Here is a 21,579-nt window from a genome sequence, read left to right on the forward strand (position 1 = left end):
GTAGTTTAGAGTGCCTCTTTTAGTTCAACCTGATGGGCATTTTATTTTATTTTTGTCGTGGGATATTAGGAACGAAAGAAAAATGCCACAAATGTCAGCCAAAGGGATTTTCAACTATTTTTTTCATCTTCTTTCGTCATCCCTGCCCCTGAAATCACACATATTCCCATTGAATCTGGCCCGCTGAACGGTCATCAGAAATTTTGAAAAAGAATCCTCTTTACTGCGCCGAGTGTACTACACTACTGCATGTTGTTTGTCGAAAAATGGAGGTCAAGTTAACAACCCGTTACAAGTCCAGGCGATGGCAGTTTGACTGCTTTTATCTATCATACCGGCACAAGTTATTGTACGAGTCATCAGCCAGTTTGCCGTATCGGTTTGATAAAGCGAACATGAGCTGCAATTAGAATTTCCATTCCTAATTAAATTGTCGGACGGTTCCTTCGACACAGTTTCGGTTGAGACATTGACTGTGCGACTTGACATGGGAAAAATTCGAGGAAAAGGGACTTACAAGTGACTCATGTTCGGTTGTCACTCCGTAGGAGACACCTTTGATTTGATTATCTTTCGCTACCCTATGTTTATTTCGAGTTACATAAGCACAATGATTTGTTTCGTTTGTAGCACGTGTTGCTTCTTAAAATGGTTTATTAACATTCTTTGACTTTGTTCCTGCCTATTCCTATACCTTTAATCTCTCTATTCGGTCGCAAACGTAAAACATAAAAAGTAAAACATTAATTCTGTTTGAAATGCATCCCAAAGTAAAGGAATCATAAAAAAATACTTCTCAATTTCCGATCGCTTTGGAGCGTACCGGAGCGTGGTACGGCGTTGCTAGAACTCTAGTAGTTCGGCCCAGTATCGTTCATTTCGAACAGTAGTTGCGCCACGGTGCGGCTTGACTCGACGCTACTCAGCGCTACCCCGGCCAGGTGTGATTCGTACATTCGAAGGTGCCTAAAGGAGCGGGGACACAAAAAAAAAAACGATGAGTTCGAATTGTGCAAAATTGAAATGGATAAACAATTTGTTTGGTTGCATAGCGTCTCGTACCTCTTTGCCGAGTTGGTATAAACGACCAGATTTCGCAGGATCAGAGCGGATGTTAGACGGATGCTCTTCGTCACCGGACCTTCCATTTCATCCTACGGGGAAAGCAGGAGTTTTATATTAATTTATTTATCATTAACTGGACCAGGTCATTATCATTGATACGACGTTGTCATCTTCCTTGTCCTTCTGAAGAACTAACTGACTGAGTTAGTTAGTAATCGCGTATTTTAAAATTGATTTTATCTTTCAATCTAAGATTTTACACATCAGCCAATAACATTTTGATACAGTAGACTCCCGATTATCTGCCGCGGTCGTTTCAAGCTCTTTTATTTCTTTTTGTGATGTTTATGAAGCAAATCATACACAGAAAAACTTGTTCAAATTTGATAAACTAGGTAAAACGGCCCGGTTACACGGTCCAGTTACAGGACCAGTTACAGGACCCGTTTACTGGGCCCGTTTACAGGTCCCAGTTACAGGGCCCAGCAACACGGCCAATTTACAGGACCCGGTTGCACTGCCCAGTTACAGGACTCAGTTTACAGGGCCCGGTAAGTCGGCCCGTTGACAGGTCCCTTTTACATGGCCCGGTAATACAGCCCGTTTATAGGGCCCGGTAAGTAGGCCCGTTGACAGGCCCCGGGTGCAGGGCCCGTTTACAGGGCCTAACCTTATGGATTTAGTTATATACTTAATTTTATTCTGCGTTGGTTATTTCCATCATGTTGCAGCACCACTTTTCCTTATGTAAAAATTTTCGAAAAAATTGTCCCTTAAATCTGGAAAACGTTTCATTTACTTCGTACTACAAACTTTGAATGAAACTGTGTAGCACGTTCACGCTTTGCTTTGTTTTATTTCGCCAAAGTAACCATCGACTACCAAAAACTCGTTCAGCGCAAGAAAAATGTCCCCTACCATCCAGCATCCATAGTATCCTTAGCAAAAGTATAGCGCCTGGGGAAACTGTAAAGTGCGTGGGAAAACCGGAGCGTAGGAATTGTGCATCTCACTTTCACGCTAGCTTCGCTCGTTCAACGGTGCTATTGCTATCTAAACTCAAGGTAGAAATTGTTGAAATTGTCTGCATCTCGCTTACGTGCTCACTTCGCTCAATCGTACTGTCTAATGGAACCACTCAGTTAGCGGAGTTTGTATACGGGATTGTTACTTAATAAGTTTACCGGCTTGTTTATGAATGGCTGTATCCCTGTGTGTTGCTACGTTGTACACATGTATCCCTTCCCCATTTTTGGTTATCAAAGTTGCCTGTTCTTAGCATATTGTATTCATGATGTTGATTACTTGGATGGTGTAAGTTGTTCCTACACATAATCGTAACGTTCGTCCGGCATCTTAGATTGTGCAGTTATTTCATAGGTCTGTTTGTGGATCTGTTTAAGATTCGCCTTAAAAGATACGTATCGTTTTAAGGCAGTGTGAACCCATTTACTACAGATAATCGGTAGTCTACTGTATTTCAAAAACAAATGTTTGAGCAAAAACTGATATTTGAAAGAAACTAGGTAAAACGGCCCGGTTACACGGCCCGTTTACAGGTCCCGGTTACAGGGCCCGTTTACAGGCCCCGTTTACAGGACCCGTTGACTGGTCCCGGTTACAGGGCCCGGTAACACGGCCAATTTACATGGCCCGGTTACAGTGCCCGTTTACACGGCCCGGTAACAGGACCCGTTTATAGGGCCGGCTGACAGGGCCCAGCTACAGGACTCAGTTTACAGGCCCCGGTAAGCCGGCCCGTTGACAGGTCCCTTTTACATGCCCTGGTAACACGGCCCGTTTACAGGACCCGTTTACATGGCCCGGTAATACGGCCCGTTTTTATTTTCGAAAGAATTGTCACTAAAATCTCGAAAATGTTTCATTTACTTCGTACTGCAAAGTTTGAATGAAACTGTGTAGCACGTTCACGCTTTGCTTTGTTTTATTTCGGCAAAGTAACCATCGATTATCAAAAACTCGTTCAGCGCAAGAAAAATTTCCCCTACCATCCTGCATCCATAGTATCCTTAGCAAAAGTATAGCGCCTGGGGAAACTGTAAAGTGCGTGGGAAAACCGGAGCGTAGGAATTGTGCATCTCACTTTCACGCTCGCTTCGCTCGTTCAACGGTGCTATTGCTATCTAAGCTCAAGGTAGAAATTGTTGAAATTGTGCATCTCGCTTACGTGCTCGTTTCGCTCAATCGTACTGTCTAATGGAACCACTCAGTTAGCGGAGTTTGTATAGCGATTCTATAATTCTCGACCGGATGTTGGAAGGTCAATACATGTAACTAGGTATCGATTGTTGATGACCTACCTGAAATTCTTTCGAATTGACGTAATCCATCGAATGGCGCTTGATGGCATGCAGTGCCGCCGGACCGGCGGCTGAAAGTTGTCCCGGCCCGTTGGACGAGGAGCCGCCACTGTCGGTTCCATCGACCTTCGTGCACGATGCAGGTGCTGGTGAGCCCCGCTCGCCAACACTGGAGGAGCCACTGGTGGAGCTTGGGCTCGAAGTGTTCGCTATCATGACGTTGTTTGCACTACCCTGACCCGGCTGTCGAACGAGCGTCACCGGATAAGGCTGGCTCGGTTGTTGCGGTCCACCGGCAAGTCGACGTTGAACGGCCGCCTTGAAGGACTGCAGATACAAAGGAAAAGGATAGATTTACAATTTCCATGTCCCGTGGAAATGCCCAAAACCTTCTGGACCTACCTCGGCCGTGCAGTGTCGATCGAGAATGTGCGTCATCAGCGAGAACCGCTTGCGGGGCAAATTGTCGCACAGATTCGGCCCTGGGCCCCACTGGCAGTAGATGTCCGCGCTCACGTCGACCGTATCGGGACAGTGTACGTTGCAAGCGTGCCGAAACACGTCCATGGCCGATTGAAACTTTTTGCGCGGGCAACCCCGCCAATCGCACACCCATGGCCAGTTCGGCTCGACGTCCTCTTCGACAATTTTGCTCGGATCCATGGCGGGAATCATCTGTACGGTGATACCACCACCGCTGGACGTGGGATTAGGTGTCGGGCTGGTCACGACACTCGTCGAAGGTGGAGCAGTAGCAGCAGCATTCGCCACCTGACTTGTCCCGACGGTTGATGATGCAACCGTCGGTGTTGACTGAGAATGGCCAGCGACGTTCGGCACCACGTTCGTTGTACTGTGTGGAGATGATGATGCCACTATCGGACGACCGCTTGTGGCGGATGTGGCTGTGACGACGGGACTTCCACTCGGTTGACCAGATGCCGGCGTGACGGTGGTTTGTACAATCGGTGTGACGGAGATTGATGGAATTGGAGCCGGAGTTGGCGTGGGTCCACTCGAAGCATTGGAAACGATCGTTTGCGTGATCGTAGTCTGGGAGTACAGGTTGTTGCTGCTGCTACTTGGAGTGACTACTATCGTCTGCTGCTGGCTTACCGGTGATGCTCCAGCTGGGCGCTGATGGTGTTGTGTTCCCGAGACGTTCATGGTTTGCGGCGGTGGCGGCCCACCTCCCGATAGTTTCTGCTGAACGACCTGGATGATCTGCGGCTTTGCCGTTGGAAGCTGCTGTTGGCCGGCAGGTGGTGGAATCGAGGATACCAACGTCGGACCTACGTTCGGTACGGCGACCGGTTTCATCGTTTGTTGCCTTTGGATCGAGATAGTTTGAGGTAGCTGCTGATGGTGAATTTGTTGCTGTTGTTGCTGTTGTTGCTGTTGTTGCTGTTGTTGCTGTAAATGTTGCTGATGACTGATCGTCGTAACCGTCGGTTGCTTCTGCTGAACGGTAATGATCTGCGATGGGTTTGGCTTTACCCCTTGTACCAGCTGCTGCTGCTGCTGTTGCTGGAGCACCTTATGAACCATCTGTTGCGGTTGCTGACCGCTCGCCGGTTGAATAATCTGTTGCTGGATAATCTGTGGTGCACCACTGCCACCGCCGTGTGTCTGGAACACGATCTGTTGCGTCGTTTGTGCCGTCGTTTGCGGAATTGCCTGTATCTGCTGTCCCTGCTGGATGAACTGGATCGTCTGCTGCTGGCCACCTTGGGTGGTCGTGTTGATCGGTTTGATCTGAAACGAACCACCACCCACCGCACCGGACGCTTGCATCTGCAACTGCTGCTGAATAGGTCCTTCGAAGCTGATCGTGTTCCCCTGCGCGTTCGTGGTAATGTAGATGGGCTTCTTCTCGATGATGGTACCCCCGCCGTGGTGTGAGCTAGGGCCGGCCGTGGTCAACATACCAGTCGCAGCCGCCGCTGTCATCGTACTCGGTGCGCTGGACGTTATGATGGTCGTGCCGGGCGTGGATGATCCTGCGTGACTCACAATCATTTGCCGCGGGAGCTGCGTCATAAGGATCTGCTGGCCCTGTTGATTGACGAAGATCTTCTGAGTCGTCTGTCCCATCGCCGTCGATGATCCCGGGTGCGATTGCATGGCAATCTGTTGCACGGTTCCTCCGGTGGTTCCCCCTACGTTCGACTGGGGCTGTTGCTGTACGATGATGATCGTTTTCTGGCCCGCCCCTCCATGCTGTTGACCTTGTGCGAGCAGCACCGTTTGTTGAAGCTGCGGCTGTGGTTGAGGCTGTTGGGCCACCACGTACGTTTGTCCCTGAGGGTTCGTGGCAAGGATGTACTGCGTCGGTTGTGGTTGGTGTTGGGCTGATATGACCGTACCGGGTTGTATCATGCCACCTCCGGGTGTGGATGTTTTTTGTATCTGCAACTGGTTCGACATCGTGTTGTGCTGAAGGATAATCGGTACGGTCTGGTAGCCACTGTCCGTCTTGATGGTGGCCGTCGTTTGTGAGGTTAGCTGGTGTTGCGGATGGGACGATGTCCCGGCATTGCCCGGCGTTGATATAATCATCTGTTGTGAGTTGTTCGTTGGTGTCACAATAATCTGCCGTTGCATCGAAACTGGCATCGTTATAACTTGTTGTTGCTGCTGCTGCTGCTGTTGTTGCTGCTGCTGATGCAGCTGTTGCATTTGTTGCTGCTGCTGCTGCATGTGTTGCTGCTGCTGTTGAATCTGTTGCTGTAGCTGTTGTTGCTGCTGTTGTAGTTGTTGCTGCAGCAGCTGCTGTTGCTGTTGCTGTTGTTGCTGAAGCTGCTGCTGCTGTTGCAGCTTCAACTTGGCTGCCTGCAGTTCCGCTTCCCTGGTGGCGCGCAGTTCGGCATCCTCTAGCTCTTCCCCTTCCAGGATCGAGCCGGCCAGCTCGGCGTACAGGTCGGCCGCCTTCGGTGTCACCTTGATGTACACCTCGCCCGGTTCAAGACGCTTCGTGGGCGGTTCCACCGACACGTCCACCGTCGTGTCGATCTTTCGCTTGATGGTCGTTTCGCCGGCGATAATCATTTCGCCCGGTTTCTTCTCAAGCAACTCCGAGAGCACCTTGTTCGGGAGCAGCTTACTACCGGTGACGGTGCTGATCGGTGACGGCTCGGCCACGATCGTTTTGATGATTGTACCCTGGCCGCTGACGCCAGGCTGGCTTAGCGGAGCCAGCGGGGGCGGTTGGGCGTTGTGCGTCTCGTGAGGATTCGTCGCGGTGATGACGGTATTCGTTGGCAGTGTGCCCGGTTTGATGGAGATGGTCGAGTTGCCCACCTTGATGTTGGTGAGGTTGTTTGGATTGTTCGAGGTCACCACGACCGATGCGTTCGTGCTCGGGATGAGCTTTTGCTCGATCAACTGCTTTTGCTTCTGAAGCTGCTGTCTTTGGGCAACCTAAAGTGGTTATATTCGTTGGTGGTACAATTAGTATAATGAGGTTTTCAAGAAACAGGGCAAAAAGTTCGTAAATTTTTCGAAAATAATTCTCTTTTTAATGAAAATCTAAAAATTACACATTCAAGCAGACAGTACTCACGCTTCGCTGGAGAATATTACTCAATCGTTTTTTAAAACTTTTTTACAACTACTATACAAACGTAAGTAATTTGAATGTAAGATGTTTGGTTTAAAACATCTGCTCGTATAGGTACAGATTCAGTTCGATGTCAAAATTTATAAAATCATGCTTGAAGGCAGACAAAGAGAATACCTTACGGAGAAAAACACACATTCGGGATTAATTAAATTAAATCAACATTTTACAAAACACACAACCATGCAAAATCACACACATCCACGCGAACATACAGGTTACAAAAAATATCTCACACGAAAGGACACGGAGCGCATAAACCAACGAGGAGCAAAAGCAGCGCGTTTGGTTTTTACAAATTTTACCGACAGAAGAAATGACATAAGGTCTTTTTTCAATATACATTAAATTACATAGATTTGAGGCTTCACAATAGCCTTAGACCACTCCAATTCCAAGTCGGCACTGGTCATACTTAAATTGAGGTTTCAAATCAATGATTGTACAACCAATAGTAATTAGTTCTAATGTTTAAAGAATGGACAGCTTTGCGTTGCTCCTTGAAAGTCTGCACATCCGGTCCATGGTCTCCGACCGGTACGCGTCGTCCCAAACATTCAAATCGAGACATAAGCGTCTATAGCCAGCGAGAGCTAGAGAGAGATTAATCATTACGGTTACGGTTACCTGATGCAGATTAACATTCGTTGGTTTCAAACAATTGGTAGTAGGAGAGTTGGTGGTGATAGTGGTAGTAGTAGACAAACTACTGGAGAAGGTGGGAGCAGCAACAGCGGCAGCGGCAGCATTAGCGGGAGCACCAGCACTATCAGTGACCGCCGTCGTTACCTTGTTCGCCAGTAGGCTCTTGATCAGCGCCGACGGGTTCGTCGTGGTGGACGAGATCGTGCCCGACTGGTTCATGATCGTCGTCGTGCCGGTGCCGGTCTGATGATGATGCCCCTGGGTCGTGTGCATGGCGCCGACCGGATGCGGCGAAATGGTCGTCTGGTTCAGCACGATCACGTTATTCTTCTGCTCACCACTCAGCACCTGCTGTAGCAGGGGTGACGATGGGGCGGCCGCCTGGATATACTGTGGCTGGGGCTGAAAAAATAGGAATAGTGAACGATTCCTGTTAGCTGTGTCTTCATTAAAATAATGTGCTTGTTGTGGCAGAGAGTGGGATCGACGGGGCGTCGCAACATAATAACACAAAAAGCAGATAGACAAAATGCAAAAAAATAAGAAACGATCTTCAAACGAAACGATTTTTAAATGATAAAACAGGACAAGAACGACGGGAAGAAATAAAGCGACATAGTAGAACAAATAGACAAACGGAAAAAGGGAAAAAAGCTGTATGCATCGGTGTTATACAAAGAGAGAACAATTCTTTCTTACACCACCGGAAGGATGATTGATTACGACGTTCTTCCCGCCGACCTGCGTCACAATGATTTGCTTGCCAATCGCAGGTGTACGTTCCGCTCCGCTCCCGGTCGATGGTCCTGTGCCCGATGGGAGCGCTGAGGAATTGGCAACCGACTTGGGCACAAATGCAGACGACTTCGAGATGCCACCACCGGCCCCCCCTAAACTGACTGGTTGTTGCGTGATCTGGATGGTTTTCGATGGCTGCTGTTGCTGCTGCTGGCCGGTCTGTAACGGAATGGTTTTCTGCACGACGGACAACGCCGACGGTTGTTGCGCTGTCGTTGATGTCTGCAGTGGTTTCAGCGAAGGTACGGAAGAACTAGCGTGGCTCGCTGGGGTAGATGTTATAACCGATGTAGAACGAATAATACAACTTCCGGTGGCTGTTTTTGCCTGTGGAAACGCGCCGGATTGGGTGGCATTGGTGGAAGCTGCTGGGCGACTGTGGCCTGCCACCGTCGACACGATCGTACGTCCTTTGGTGACGCTGCAAGTGCTACTTGTTGGAGTTGCTCCACTGGTCACGATCGTACCACTGCCGGGGGCTGTACCCGGAGATGCTTTTGGGAGTGTCGCTGAGTCCCCTTTGCTGGGGTTATCGTCGCTAAGCTTTACCAAAGGTGGGGTAGTACTACCGACGGATGTTCCACTAACGGAAACGTATTCTACTGCGGGTGCCTACGTGTTTGGGAAGACGAATATTCGTTATGGAAGATACGGTTCCGATCGAGGATCGGTCGTGTTGTGGTTAGTAGTGGCATGTAGTTTACACATTGTACAGAGGATTAAACACGATATACAATATCAATTTTATCAACTAAGTAGGCAGAAACGACCGACTGAAATTTCATTAATTCATCCAAATATACGGGCGTTTTAAACCGCTCAAATCTACTCACTGTTAGCTTTTCAACCCCAAATCCATACGCTGAAAACATTTATGCAAGCTTTTACAAAGATGAACAAAATAGTATGTAAGTGCCCACTAGCGCATACTACCATAATAAACCATAATACATTATGGTACACTCTTCAATAAGTTAATATGAAAACCAAAGCTAAATTTTGATTCAAAATCAGCGTGACAGTAAATTCTTCGTGGGAAAATTCTCATTTCAAAACATCCACGTAAAATAAAAAAAATGATTACCCTTAAACCCTAGCATAATTAGCCTCAAATCATCTAAATGATTTGATTTGATGAACGGCCATTACGGTGATAAAAAGTTAAAATAAAAAAAAGTAAAAAATTTCCTCAGCATTCCCACTATAGAATACGCAGATGGCACTTGCGTCTAAAATATTGGATCAAGCAAGATAACGATCGTTAACACATATTCAACAAACCGATTTGGACGATAGCAACTTTCGATCAATGACCTCCTTCTGAACCCCAAACCAGCACTTTATAGCTCAAATCACCATTGCCATGAAATGTTTCATTCGTTGCTATAGTAATTTGAGAGTGAGGTTCAAGAGCCGTTTGAGAGTTAGCGTTAAGTGAAAGTTGCTACCGTTTAAAATGGACTTCAGAGATGATTTGTACTGCTTAGAAAGATACAAGGCGCTTGTATTCGTGATATACTCACCAGAATATTTCCCTTGTGAACGATGGGCAATGGTTTGGGACGCAGTCTCAGTCCCTCGTAGTAGTATCCCACTGTTTCGATGCCATTCTGTTCCAGTTTGAGCTGCACCGGTCCCACAGTACTTCCGAACACAGCACGCACGCAGCGGGGAAAGAGGGGTTGCGTAACAACGACCTTCCGGCCAAGCTTCCCGTTGGTGGCAAGGTAGAGTTTGTACAGCTCCTGTTGCTCTATCCGAACGGCCGGTGCAGCCTCAAAAGTGGCTCGCAGCCATGCATAGGCAAACTGTTCACTGTCGTGCGCTTGCTGCTGTTGCAGTTGCTTCGAGGCGACGTTAACCGGGGACTGAATAGTCACATTTCCGGAAGTGTTCGGTTGTACGCTCATCGAACCGCTACCCTGGGCGCTGACGCTCGCGTTAACGACGGGCGAAGGAGGGGTCGAAGGATGAAGACTGGGGGCTGTTGTTGTGCCTTGTTCCGAGCGAGAAGATACAACCGTCGGTTGATGCGGGGAATCGCTTGCCACTGGACGACCACCGCTCACCATTTGACTATTCGAAACGGTATGATGACCTTGGATGGTTTGTTGCGAACCTTGGACGACAACCTGCTGCTGTGGGGTCTGTTGTGTGATAATCGGTGGTGATGGCACCGGTTTCGTGAGGGAAGGTAGCTTCGGGACGTCCGGAGCGGGATATACAACGTGCGGGTTGTTGTTGTTGTTGTTGACTCCCGGTACGATCCCACCGTGAGCGTCCTTGTGTACCGTAAGCTGTGCCATCGTCGGGGGTGGTGCGCTGGCCATCATCGGTGCTGCCGCGTTTTGATAATGCACACCCTGCCCGTGAAGTCCGGGCATGTTCCCGGGGATGGTTTCAACGACACGCATCAGAATGCACGCCTCGGGTCCGTAACTTTGCGCTTCGACCGTTACTAGCGAGACGAGCGTATCGACAACGCCCCGGATGTGCATGATCGCGTTGCAAGGACGTTCTCCCATTGACGTGAGCGAGTAAATGCACTCCAGCGTGTAGAGCAACAGCATGATATCGTTGAGACAGAGGAATAAACAGATCTGCTCGTACAGCTTTTGATTAAGGCACCGGTTAAGGTTGTCCTCGTTCGATTCCTTCTGGGCGATTTTACTCAACACCTCGAGGCAGCTGATGATCACTCCCCGGTCAGCACCTTCCAAACCTTCCGTGAGCGTGTACAGTAGGCAGCGCGTGACTTCGTCCGATTGTGGGTCGTTTACGTCGATATCGTGGGCAACGTTTCCCAGCATATCGAGTCCGAGATGGTGTAGGTTGTTCCAGCGCGAGTTCGAGCACATGATGAGAAACCGTATAAACGTCCGATTGCGCCCCAGTGTTTGCAGGTTCTCTTCGTTGAAGCTTAGATTGCGAAAGATGGACGCAACCTGCAATACCCGCTGACCGATGTAATCATTCGTTCCCAACCCGGTGCCAACACTGAGAAACGAACGTAAGGTGGCAGTGTTCAACCGGCCATCCATGATGCCACCACTATCGACCTCGTCACAATCCATCTCTTCGTCTCCGTTGGAATCGATCGATTTACTTGTATTCTGCTCCTCAGGATCATCCTGATATATGGAAGCGATGAGAGCACTCGGATCGGTCTCCATTTTGGCGAAACAGTCTTCCAGCGATAGCTCGAGGACTTGCGGTTTCTCGAACAAACATTCCTTCCAGAAGCGTTGCAGCGAGTTCTTACGGATGTTCGAGTAGTACTCATCAAACGTGTCCCGCAGGGTAAAATGGTTGAAAACTCCTGCATGGGCCAGCAAAGCGTATATCAACCGGGGGCACTTGTCCACTTTCAGGGTGTGTTTGTTCTCGTTCGACATCAGCGTGCACACGTTGATCGCAAAGTCCTGCTCGTTCGGGAGCGGGGAAAGCAACGAAAGGATCAACTTATCGTACTCGGACGCTCGGTAAAGGTCGTCGGAGAGTTTCAACGATGACCGCAGCGCCTCTGGCACGTTGTGTTGATGATGATTGTATACGGTTGGAGTGGAGTGAAGCAGCCGGACGGACCAGCGTCTATGGAGTCGCTTTTCATCATCTTCGTCTTCGGCCGGATCTTTATCTTCACCGTGAAAGTTGACCCGCTCGTACTTGTCCAGGAAGCGTATGTAGATTTGTTTCAGGGCTATTTCATTGTTGACGCAGCGGGTCGGAAGTTCCAATTCTTCGATTACTTCATCCCAGTCCTCCCGTGCGTTGACCTACAGGTAGTTAAAGTGCTTAAAATTTAGCCCCGACTTAACAACTACTGGTTCCATTCACAATTCCTTACCTTCATCCACCCACCACGGCCTATAACTATCGAGTATAGTTTGTGCAGATCGACTTCCTTGCCACTTATCTTCGGGAGCTTCAAATAAGGCGTTCTACGATGGAGAGGGTGGAAGAGCGGAACGAAAATGATCAGGATACGCGTTTGTAAACATAGCCCACACTTCTAACCTACCCATTCTTATCGTGGAACATTTGCAAATCACAAAGGAAGCTGTGTTTATCCTTTTCGAATGTCGGCTTTGCCACCGTCCGGCGGACGCTTTGTGATTTTGCCGATTCTTTTGGCGTTCCGGCGGCATTTCCACTGCCACCGCCGCCCCCGCCGGCACCGCTGACGCTATTAACGCTAGCGCCACTTGCATCGTTTGTGCTGTCGTCGGCCACCATCGCTAGGTTGCGCTCCGTTTTTACACCATCCGTCGTCATCGTAGCAACTGCAGTGCGCAGTGCGTAAACGTGAGAAGCAGAGATTCGATCGTCAACTGTTCACCGGTTAAACATAGATGCCCTTTGGTCAACAAAAACTAATGTTTTAGCGCGATCGAATTTAGCTGAACCGCGAATACAGCACACAATTACTACACACAAGCCAAGCTGGGCAGGCGGCGGCTGTCAAAATAGCGTTGACAGCAGCCGTCAGTGCAACGGATTCGAACCGCAACGTCAAATAACCGACAAAACAGAATCGCGAATGCTTTCGATTGTAGTGCATGTTCCGTATTGCCGAACTTCGTAATCGCTTTTAACTTGTTGTACAACTGTTAATTCATATTTGTTCAGTAAGTATCATACAGATAAGTACCTACAAAATGTTCGCGTGGTTAGTGGTAGATATCCAGTAGTGAAAAGAGTGGAAATGTGTTAATTTTCTACAGCGTTCGGCTTGCCGATGTAACAACGCGGAAAGAAGATGGCGCATTTCCGTGCATGAATTTGGATCTCTTTGTGTGTTCTATTAGATTTAATGCCAAGAAACCTAACAGTTTGCCGTCGATCAAAAGCAGTAGCTGAACTTAACTCAACTTGGACGGCTTTAGCTTTTTTTCGCATAAAATGTAATCACAAGGTTGTGTTTTCTAGTACACCAGTTCTTGCACCAGTGGAAATGAAACGAGCGCAACCATCTTTTTTGAATGCCCATGAAAACAGCGTAGATCGTCGCCAACGACCCCGTCCGATCAGTCGCGTTAATCTGGAGGCATTAATGGATGAACGACAATCGGTTGTCTCTTTACCCCAGGGAGCGTCTGCAGCGTTCTACGAAATGGACGAGCACACGGAGGAAGAGCTTGAGGAGACGAACGATGTGATCGAGTCAAAGGAGGACGAAAGGATTAAGGTGTGCTTGCGGTTGCGTCCGTATACGAAACCGAGCAGTGGTCGCATCGTTTACAAAATTGCCGAAAATACGCTTGTCACTCGTGGTCCCACGGATATTTCCACGACAAACGAGAAACACTACACATTTAGCCATGTGTTTGATGAAACGGTTTCGCAGGACGAGGTGTACGACATTTGCATTCGGCCAATGGTTCGTCCCGTTTTAGGCGAAACAGGTGCAACTTTTCTCACCTACGGCACGTCTGGGTCGGGCAAAACGTACACTTTGCTTGGCAGCGAACTTCAGCCCGGTATTGTGCCACGATCGATTGAGCAGATTTACGAGGAATTGTCTGGATACGTTTCCGCCGAACCAAGCCTCAAGGTGGAGAACATGAAGCCCGTTCCTTTAACCGACCAGGCGGTACTGGAAGAGCTACAGAAGTTAAACTTGGTTAAAAGTCGATTGCAATGTGCGGAAGAATGCCACCAGGCAATGAGCGAAATGATCCAAAACCAGCAGCAATTTCAGCGACTAGAAATGGGCGATAGGCGAGTCTTCATTTGGATTTCGTTTGTTGAAATCTACAATGAAAACGTGTACGATTTGCTGAATCTGGACGAAGACTTTAGGAAACGTAGACCGCTAAAGGTTCTCTCCAACGATGGGAATGCCTATATCAAAGGCTTGTCCACGTTGTACGCGGGCAGCAAGGAGGATGCCTACAATTTGCTCCAGTACGGATTGCAGTGTGCCACTTACGGAGCAACGGATGTGAACAGTAATTCTAGCCGGTCGCACAGTATTTTCACGATGACTGTGATTACCTACTCGTTTTCAACCCAACATATCGCACAGTCCGTGTACAAATTCTGCGATCTGGCTGGGTCGGAAAGGCAGAAAAAAACAGGAAACATGGGTGAGCGTTTGAAGGAAGCTCAGAAAATAAATAATTCGCTGCTCGTGCTTGGACGGTGCCTGGAGACGGTGCATAAAAACCAGAAAACTAGGAAAGTGCAAGATTTGGTCCCAGTTCGTGACTCGAAGCTCACGATGATCCTCCAGTCGGCACTGCTGGGCAAGGAACCGATGATCATGATCGTTAACCTGTACCCTACGGAGGAGTTTTACGATGAGAATATTAATGTGCTCAACTTTTCGTCCATTGCCAAGGACATTGTCATTAAGAAGGAGCCGAAGATGGTGAAAGGTTCCCGTGGCACAAGGTATTCGTTTTTCCTGCAGCAAGCGTTAACCAACACCAGCTCTGGAGTGGATACAAGTCGTCTGTTGAAAGAATACGATGAGTATGTATTTTACCTATTATTTGTACCACTGCCTACAATGCTCCAACTAATCTTTTCCCATTTTCTTCTTGTTCAGCTTAAAAATAATGAATGAAACTTTGATGGCTGAGGCTGCACAGAAAGACGCCCAAATTTCGTATCTGCAGAAAAAACTAGCGGTTCAAGAGTTTCAATTGCGTGACGAGCTGACCAACAAGTTTGCGCAGCACTTCAACAAAATGGAAGAGTCCTGCGAAGTGCGTATCGGAACCGAGCGATCACTGGCAACATTGCCGTATAAGCACAAGGTATTTTCAATTGAATGAATCTTTCTGGACGTATATAAAATAAATTATACATTAATTCTAGGTGGCTCAATTGGAGGCAAAGCTAGCTGCAAAAACTCAACTAATTATGGACCTAGAAGAAGAACAAGAGGAGTACGAAAAGAAACTGCAAGCCTACGAGGAAGAATTACAAAAACATCGTACTGTGCAGAGCCGCTTTAGGCGATTATCGTTGTGATCGTTGTCTTTTACTATAACATTAAACTATTTTTACGAAAACTATTACAATCAGTAGATACGCGTTACGTGCTAATTTAATAAAATTGAGAAACTAGGTGGAACGCTGAATTAGAAAAACATATTTTTGAAAGGAATTCCATAGTCGCTGGAAAACTGCATTTCAAATGCAACGAAACGCGAGGAATCAGTCTGTTTATTTATTTTCACCAGGTTGGCATCCACTTTAGTGATGGGTGATTGGAAAATCTTTGAGGCAAAGATTGAATCTTCCGAAATTCAGTTTGCACTTTCCTTCGCAATTTTTGGCCTAAAACTAGGGGCATTGTCTTTGACTATGATGACGATGAGTAAAAAATGAACAGGGACTTTTTATTTTTATTATTTAATTTAACTTAAAAGAATGAATGAGTCTACATAGTTTTGAGACACGCGCCCGTAAATGAGGACAATTGGTGGACATGGCTGTACGAAAAGAACTAATAGTATCTACACATCTCGCTGTAGATGGATCCCTTTCTGTTCTTGATAGTGGCACCACGTTATCAACCAATGGTAATTGGTGGTGGGAACTACAAACAGTGCAGAAATACCCTTTTACACTCCAGAAAGTGTTGCCTCGTTCTACTGTATTTCTTTGTTAAAAATAGGTTCCAGGGATTTTTCTAGAGCCTATCTTGCAAACCGCGCAAAAAACTCAATTTGGGTCCAATAAACCAATCTACCCAGCTTTCGATTTGAGTAAACTGAATTCAATTAAATTACAATTACAATTACAAGAAATTAAATCAAAAACGACTCGTTATGTGACTAATTCGACTCAAATAATAGTGAGTCGATTCAATAAGTTTAGGATCAAGTCAGAATCGAATCAAATCGAGTCCCAAACCAATCAAATCTGATTCGAATCCTAATCGAATCAAATCTTTAGAATCCGTCTAGGGATCGAATCTTCGAATCTTCCGAATCCCGATTCTGCCAACACTACAGAGAAGCAGCGAAGAAGAGCACAACAAAACAAATTTGTTGAAATTTGCGAATGAAAATAATCTTACAAATACTGCAGTGATGGACGAATGTGTTCCTTTGTCGAAGAAGTGAAGACAAATCAAAGCAGTTACAGTTTCGGCAGCGTTGGTTTCGCATCGCATAGTAAATTTTTCCATCGCAAGAAAATCGGGGTCAAGTACTCTTCAGTTTATTCGAAGGATCATTCAATGTTTCGCATAGTTGCCAGTCGGAATCTTCTTACGAGTTTGGTGAATCTAGTTGATTAAAACCAGACCCTCAAGTTCCGTGCATGTTGCGCCTCGTTGGTGCTGGCAAGTAGACGATGGTCCGTCCAAACAACGCCACAGCAGCATCCGCTCGGTACCGTGGACAACAATGGGTTCTTCTGTTTTCGACCGCCTATGCGGTGGGGTTTTTGGTGGTAACGTCCTTTGCCAGCGCTAGCACGGCTTCGGCAGTCTCTACGGCAGCTGCACTGAAGAGCGGAGGAAGTAAAGATGCGTTCGGCTGGGACGATGCTGGAGACGAGGAGGAAGGTTACTGTGCCCCGTACAATGGGAAAGTTTGCAAGCGTTTCATCAACAGCCGCCAGGTGTGGTACAGCCGTGAGGACGGAACCGGTGGATGGGAGAACGAAAAGATTACCACGGCTCTCTTTGATGATCTGATAAACGATTTGCCGCAGTACTGTCGTCCAGCAGCAGAGGTAACTGAAGGCGTGCGGGGGAAAACAACGGTTCAACAAAGATAAACTCAAATCAACCTAATATTTTCCCCATTTTTTTTTCCAGAAACTACTTTGCGCCTACGCCTTCCCGCAGTGTGTTATAAAGGATGGAAACACCATCCGGTTGCCTTTATGCTACGAAGATTGCGTTGCCACGTATCTTCAGTTTTGCTACAATGACTGGGCCCTTATAGAGGAGAAGAAAGAGCGCGGCGATGTCATCAAGTCTAGAGGACATTTTAGGCTGCCCAATTGTGAGGTGCTGCCACGATATAATAGAACGGCGAAGCCTCCGGTATGCTCCCACGTTGGCTTGACCGATCTCGTCTCGGAGGAAGTAACAGGTACGTGTTTCAATGTCGAAGGTGATGATGGTTTTGTGTGTATTAATCCTCTTTGTATCACCTTCCCTTCGTGCAGTGGATTGTCGAATGGGTAATGGGAGGTTTTACCTTGGAACGATGAACGTTACCAACACGGGCATACCGTGCCAGAAATGGGACTCCCAGGAACCACACTCGCATCACAAACCACCGTTGGTGTTCGCTGAGCTACAAGATGCGGAAAACTACTGCCGGAATGCGGGTGGCGAAGAACCGACACCGTGGTGCTACACGACTGATAAGACCGTCCGTTGGCAGGCTTGTGATATTCCTCTTTGCCGTAAGCATTTTTATAGCAGAAAAAAATAATTCTTCGCCGGTCATGGCCGTTTATTGTCAATGTTATAACATTTTTCAGCCAACTCCACCGATGCCAGCGATATTCGTAAGATAGACATGACGATGGAATCGGTGTTCACTCCCTCGATGATCTTTCTACTGTCGGGCATCGGCTTCGTGGCGATCGTACTGCTTCACTTGATGGTACTGCTCTGCTACCGCGTTTCCCGGCACCGCCGTAACCGCCGGCAGTCCGGTGCAACCGGTTACAACGCCACCGCCACACAGGACGGTCAAGGAATTGACATAAACAAGCTCCCGTCAAATGTGAACTACCATCGTACCGGTGCGCAACTTAATCCGAAGCTGGAGAAGCTGGAATTTCCACGGAACAACATTATCTACATCAAAGACCTTGGTCAGGGTGCCTTCGGGCGCGTGTTCCAGGCGAAGGCTCCGGGACTGGTAGGGGGCGAAGATTTTACGCTGGTCGCCGTGAAGATGCTCAAGGATGAAGCTAGTCAAGACCTGCAGGTGGATTTTGAACGAGAGGCTTGCCTGCTGGCGGAATTCGATCACCCGAACATAGTGAAGCTGCTCGGTGTTTGTGCGATTGGGCGTCCGATGTGCCTGCTGTTTGAGTTTATGGCCCGTGGTGACTTGAACGAGTTTCTGCGTCAGTGTTCCCCGTTTGCCCAGCAAAATCGGGCCGATAGTATCAGCACCGAACTGTCGCACGGGGATCTGCTCAACATCGCGCACCAAATCGCGTCCGGAATGGTGTATCTGTCGGAGCGCAAGTTCGTCCACCGCGATCTAGCCACGCGCAACTGCCTGATCGACGACCATATGGTAGTCAAGATCGCCGACTTTGGCCTGTCGCACAAGATCTACCTGCAGGACTACTACAAGGGCGACGAGAACGATGCCATTCCGATCCGTTGGATGCCGTTGGAGAGCATACTGTACAACAAGTACACGATCGAGTCGGACGTCTGGGCGTACGGTGTGTGTCTGTGGGAGATATTTTCCTTCGCCATGCAACCATACTACGGTATGACGCACGAGGAGGTGGTTAAGTTCGTCAAGGAGGGCAACATGCTCGGCTGCCCGGAAAATACCCCGCTCACAGTGTACGAGCTGATGCGCAAGTGCTGGAGCCGCAAGCCGAACGACCGTCCCAGCTTTCACGTGATCTACCAGAAGTTGCAGCAGATACGGGCCGACTTTGACGGAAAAATGCTAATGTAGCCGCAGAGCATCGAGCGGAATCTCAGGTAATCTCAGTTGCCACGAAGCAACATTTTTTGACCATATAAAAGACCGATTTTACCAGCAGAAACGCAACAGAGCGTTGTGAATTCGGTAGAATTAACTTGTGACGTTAGTCGGTTAATTAGGGCTGTAGGAACCTAAGAATAGCTGAACCTCTTATATTTCTAGACATAAACCATTGTGGTTACAGAGCCGTATTGAAATCTGGTTCCATTACTAAAATTAGTCAAAGCGTTCAGAACGAAAGCAAATTCGTTTCCTTTTCTTTGACCAGATAAATTGCATTACCATTGCATTGCCATAGTCCGTCACTCATAATTCACTAACAATTTTTGGTTTAGCGTTTTCAGTTTCATTAATCATACCACTACCACCACTGCCAGTAGTGTAGTCTATAATTTATTTATGTCTTCTCGTTGAAATATTTAGTTTTTATTTAACTTGCACTGGACAAAAATACTCTTTCAAGACTTTTATATGTATTAGAACACCAACTACCAATAGAAATTCCAGTATTTTAGGAAATATTTATTTTATTTTTATTTTGTTTTTGTACTCCGTCAAAGTAAAAATTCTCAAAGACTGTAGCATTTCTACAACTTTTTTTTTTTGAATGGTCACGTTAACACTAACCCTAATTGGTTTTTAAATATAAACGACTGGATATTTACATTTCGTTACTGACAAAACAGTTACATTCTGTGGTGCAACAGTAGGAACATGGTGCATATCGGTAATGGTACGATTTAAGTTAAGAGTGGCAGAGTTTACCAGCTAAGTAAAACCCATCATTCTCTTTGTGTGAACTTTTCAAATAGACTTGCCGAGGTGACAGAAACGTATGCTTTGTTTTGCATTATTATTGTAAATTGCGGAAATAGTCTTAAGAAACAAAAAAAAAACAAACAGTGAACATACTAAAGACTTTGTGTATCGAGCGTAGCATTCATTAAATTTTGAATAAGGTTGAGTGGATGCATGCACGTGCTGGGATAAAAGAAGATTTCGCAATGGAAAGGAAATTGACAAAAAACAATTATGCTGATCCGTAGAGCAAATGGTACAATAATATATCAGTTTGAAATCGATCAGTCACTTCAGCGAAACAATAATGAATAATTTGTTTCCATAATAATTAAAAACATTCATAGATATACACATTAATTATGCGGCTGGTTTGTAGATGCGGCAGTTTCACACAATAACATTGTACGGAGTGGAATTGATTTGTTCCCATGAAACAATTGAATATATTTAAAGCTTGTTTCCTGTCAGTGAAGAGTATTAAGACGACCATCACCACCAGTGAGAAGGTAACCGCAACGTTCGCAAAGTAGCTTGTAAGTACCAATTCAATACCAATCCAGTGTGCGTTTGGTCCATTGGGCGATTGATTGATGGATAGAGTATATAGTGGGCTACTACCCAAAGACCATTTTAATTGAGCAGTTCTGATAAAAGAATCTAAATGACAAAACAAAGCTAAAAATAATAGGGCATAAGCATGAACAAAGAGAAAACTAGAGGAGATGCGTAAAAGAAAAATAAGCGAAAGGTGGTGAAAGCCATGAATGGATGCACAATAAACCAAGCATACTTCGATAGGTTTTTTTTTAAATGTAAGTTTAACATATTTGTGCAACAGCAAAAAGGTGGACTAAAAGAAAGTAGCAGATAGAGAGAAAGAGGGAGAGAGAGTGAAAAGTATGGAAAAAACCAACCAACCAAAAACTCATGCAAATCATGTGGAAAATAAATATATAAATGTGTTTTGTCTCACTAAGAAAATATGTATTGGACGCTGTTACAGTGGTGAACAAATCAAGAAAGAAAGAAAGAAAGAAAGAAAGAAAGAAAGAACGAAAGAGACGTGGCCCATAAGATGTGAAGCAGTGACTAATCGACCAGGCAACACGCCAAAACGTCATTCTCTTACTGCTCTAGCACGTGCTGTGTCGTCATTGGAAGGAATTTCCTTGCGCACTGGTATAAAAAAAATTCTTCGATTTTTAATAGGAGCACTTAGTTTATTGTAAGCCAAAGGTGGGCTACCATCAAGGGGGTACTTGACCGATTGAAGAGCATATTTGAAATGTGGATTGAACCTCGGCTATGCTCTGCTTAGCGAGTGAAATATTCAAGTTGAGATCACCGACATCCTTTATTGTGGCGTCACGATGAAACGGTAAAACCCTAAACCTCGTGTTTGAAGAGCCATTATGACACCCTGACGCATCTGTTTGAAGATCATGGGACAGTATTGCATGAAAATATTCAACTCATCGTTCGCACTTCTTCTGTAAATTAACAAGCTTTCTCTGTCTATTTCAAAGCGGTTCAAACGAAATTCGAATGCTTTTCTCAAAATTTTGTACGGTTTTACGAAGTGACACGTAAACTCAGGATAACAAGATATGTTGTAAAGCGGAAAAAAATATTTTGCCACTTTCCCAGCACCAAAGAATGCTGCTTAAAA

The 21,579-nt window shown here is 46.6% G+C and overlaps 3 protein-coding genes across 3 annotated transcripts; 2 read left to right on the forward strand and 1 right to left on the reverse strand.

Moving 5' to 3' along the window:
• Positions 1-624: 624 nt before the first annotated feature.
• On the reverse strand, positions 625-12,796 carry LOC131294189 (AT-rich interactive domain-containing protein 2). Its single transcript, XM_058322235.1, has 10 exons — positions 12,470-12,796; positions 12,296-12,389; positions 9,972-12,224; positions 8,350-9,060; positions 7,633-8,052; positions 6,171-6,806; positions 3,789-6,050; positions 3,387-3,713; positions 1,063-1,154; positions 625-966 (listed from the first exon to the last, which is right to left on the reverse strand). Exons 1-10 carry the CDS (start codon positions 12,721-12,723, stop codon positions 852-854), a joined length of 7,164 nt encoding a protein of 2,387 aa, XP_058178218.1. The 5' UTR covers positions 12,724-12,796; the 3' UTR covers positions 625-851.
• Positions 12,797-12,985: 189 nt separating this feature from the next.
• Positions 12,986-15,479, forward strand: LOC131287826 (kinesin-like protein subito). The gene is made up of 4 exons (XM_058316914.1): positions 12,986-13,076; positions 13,378-14,925; positions 15,002-15,212; positions 15,274-15,479. Exons 2-4 carry the CDS (start codon positions 13,403-13,405, stop codon positions 15,427-15,429), a joined length of 1,890 nt encoding a protein of 629 aa, XP_058172897.1. The 5' UTR covers positions 12,986-13,076; positions 13,378-13,402; the 3' UTR covers positions 15,430-15,479.
• Positions 15,480-16,486: 1,007 nt separating this feature from the next.
• On the forward strand, positions 16,487-20,352 carry LOC131282849 (tyrosine-protein kinase transmembrane receptor Ror2). Its single transcript, XM_058312391.1, has 4 exons — positions 16,487-17,145; positions 17,231-17,510; positions 17,587-17,829; positions 17,908-20,352. The coding sequence occupies exons 1-4, from the start codon at positions 16,762-16,764 to the stop codon at positions 19,077-19,079; spliced, it is 2,079 nt and encodes a 692-aa protein (XP_058168374.1). The 5' UTR covers positions 16,487-16,761; the 3' UTR covers positions 19,080-20,352.
• Positions 20,353-21,579: the final 1,227 nt, after the last annotated feature.

This window comes from Anopheles ziemanni, chromosome 2 (genome assembly GCF_943734765.1).
Source record: "Anopheles ziemanni chromosome 2, idAnoZiCoDA_A2_x.2, whole genome shotgun sequence".
Lineage (NCBI taxonomy): Eukaryota > Metazoa > Arthropoda > Insecta > Diptera > Culicidae > Anopheles > Anopheles ziemanni.

What these genes read in the sequence shown, in the direction of transcription:
- LOC131282849 (XM_058312391.1), top strand. Translation starts at nt 16,762, where the DNA reads ATGGTCCGTCCAAACAACGCCACAGCAGCATCCGCTCGGTACCGTGGA. An exon ending in ACTGTCGTCCAGCAGCAGAG is followed by an intron (nt 17,146 to 17,230) that starts GTAACTGAAGGC and finishes TTTTTTTTCCAG; the next exon opens with AAACTACTTTGCGCCTACGC. An exon ending in CGTCTCGGAGGAAGTAACAG is followed by an intron (nt 17,511 to 17,586) that starts GTACGTGTTTCA and finishes CCCTTCGTGCAG; the next exon opens with TGGATTGTCGAATGGGTAAT.
- LOC131294189 (XM_058322235.1), bottom strand. Translation starts at nt 12,723, where the DNA reads ATGACGACGGATGGTGTAAAAACGGAGCGCAACCTAGCGATGGTGGCC. An exon ending in ATGTTCCACGATAAGAATGG is followed by an intron (nt 12,390 to 12,469) that starts GTAGGTTAGAAG and finishes TCTCCATCGTAG; the next exon opens with AACGCCTTATTTGAAGCTCC. An exon ending in TCAATTCGAAAGAATTTCAG is followed by an intron (nt 1,155 to 3,386) that starts GTAGGTCATCAA and finishes CTTTCCCCGTAG; the next exon opens with GATGAAATGGAAGGTCCGGT.
- LOC131287826 (XM_058316914.1), top strand. Translation starts at nt 13,403, where the DNA reads ATGAAACGAGCGCAACCATCTTTTTTGAATGCCCATGAAAACAGCGTA. An exon ending in CTGTTGAAAGAATACGATGA is followed by an intron (nt 14,926 to 15,001) that starts GTATGTATTTTA and finishes CTTCTTGTTCAG; the next exon opens with CTTAAAAATAATGAATGAAA. An exon ending in CATTGCCGTATAAGCACAAG is followed by an intron (nt 15,213 to 15,273) that starts GTATTTTCAATT and finishes CATTAATTCTAG; the next exon opens with GTGGCTCAATTGGAGGCAAA.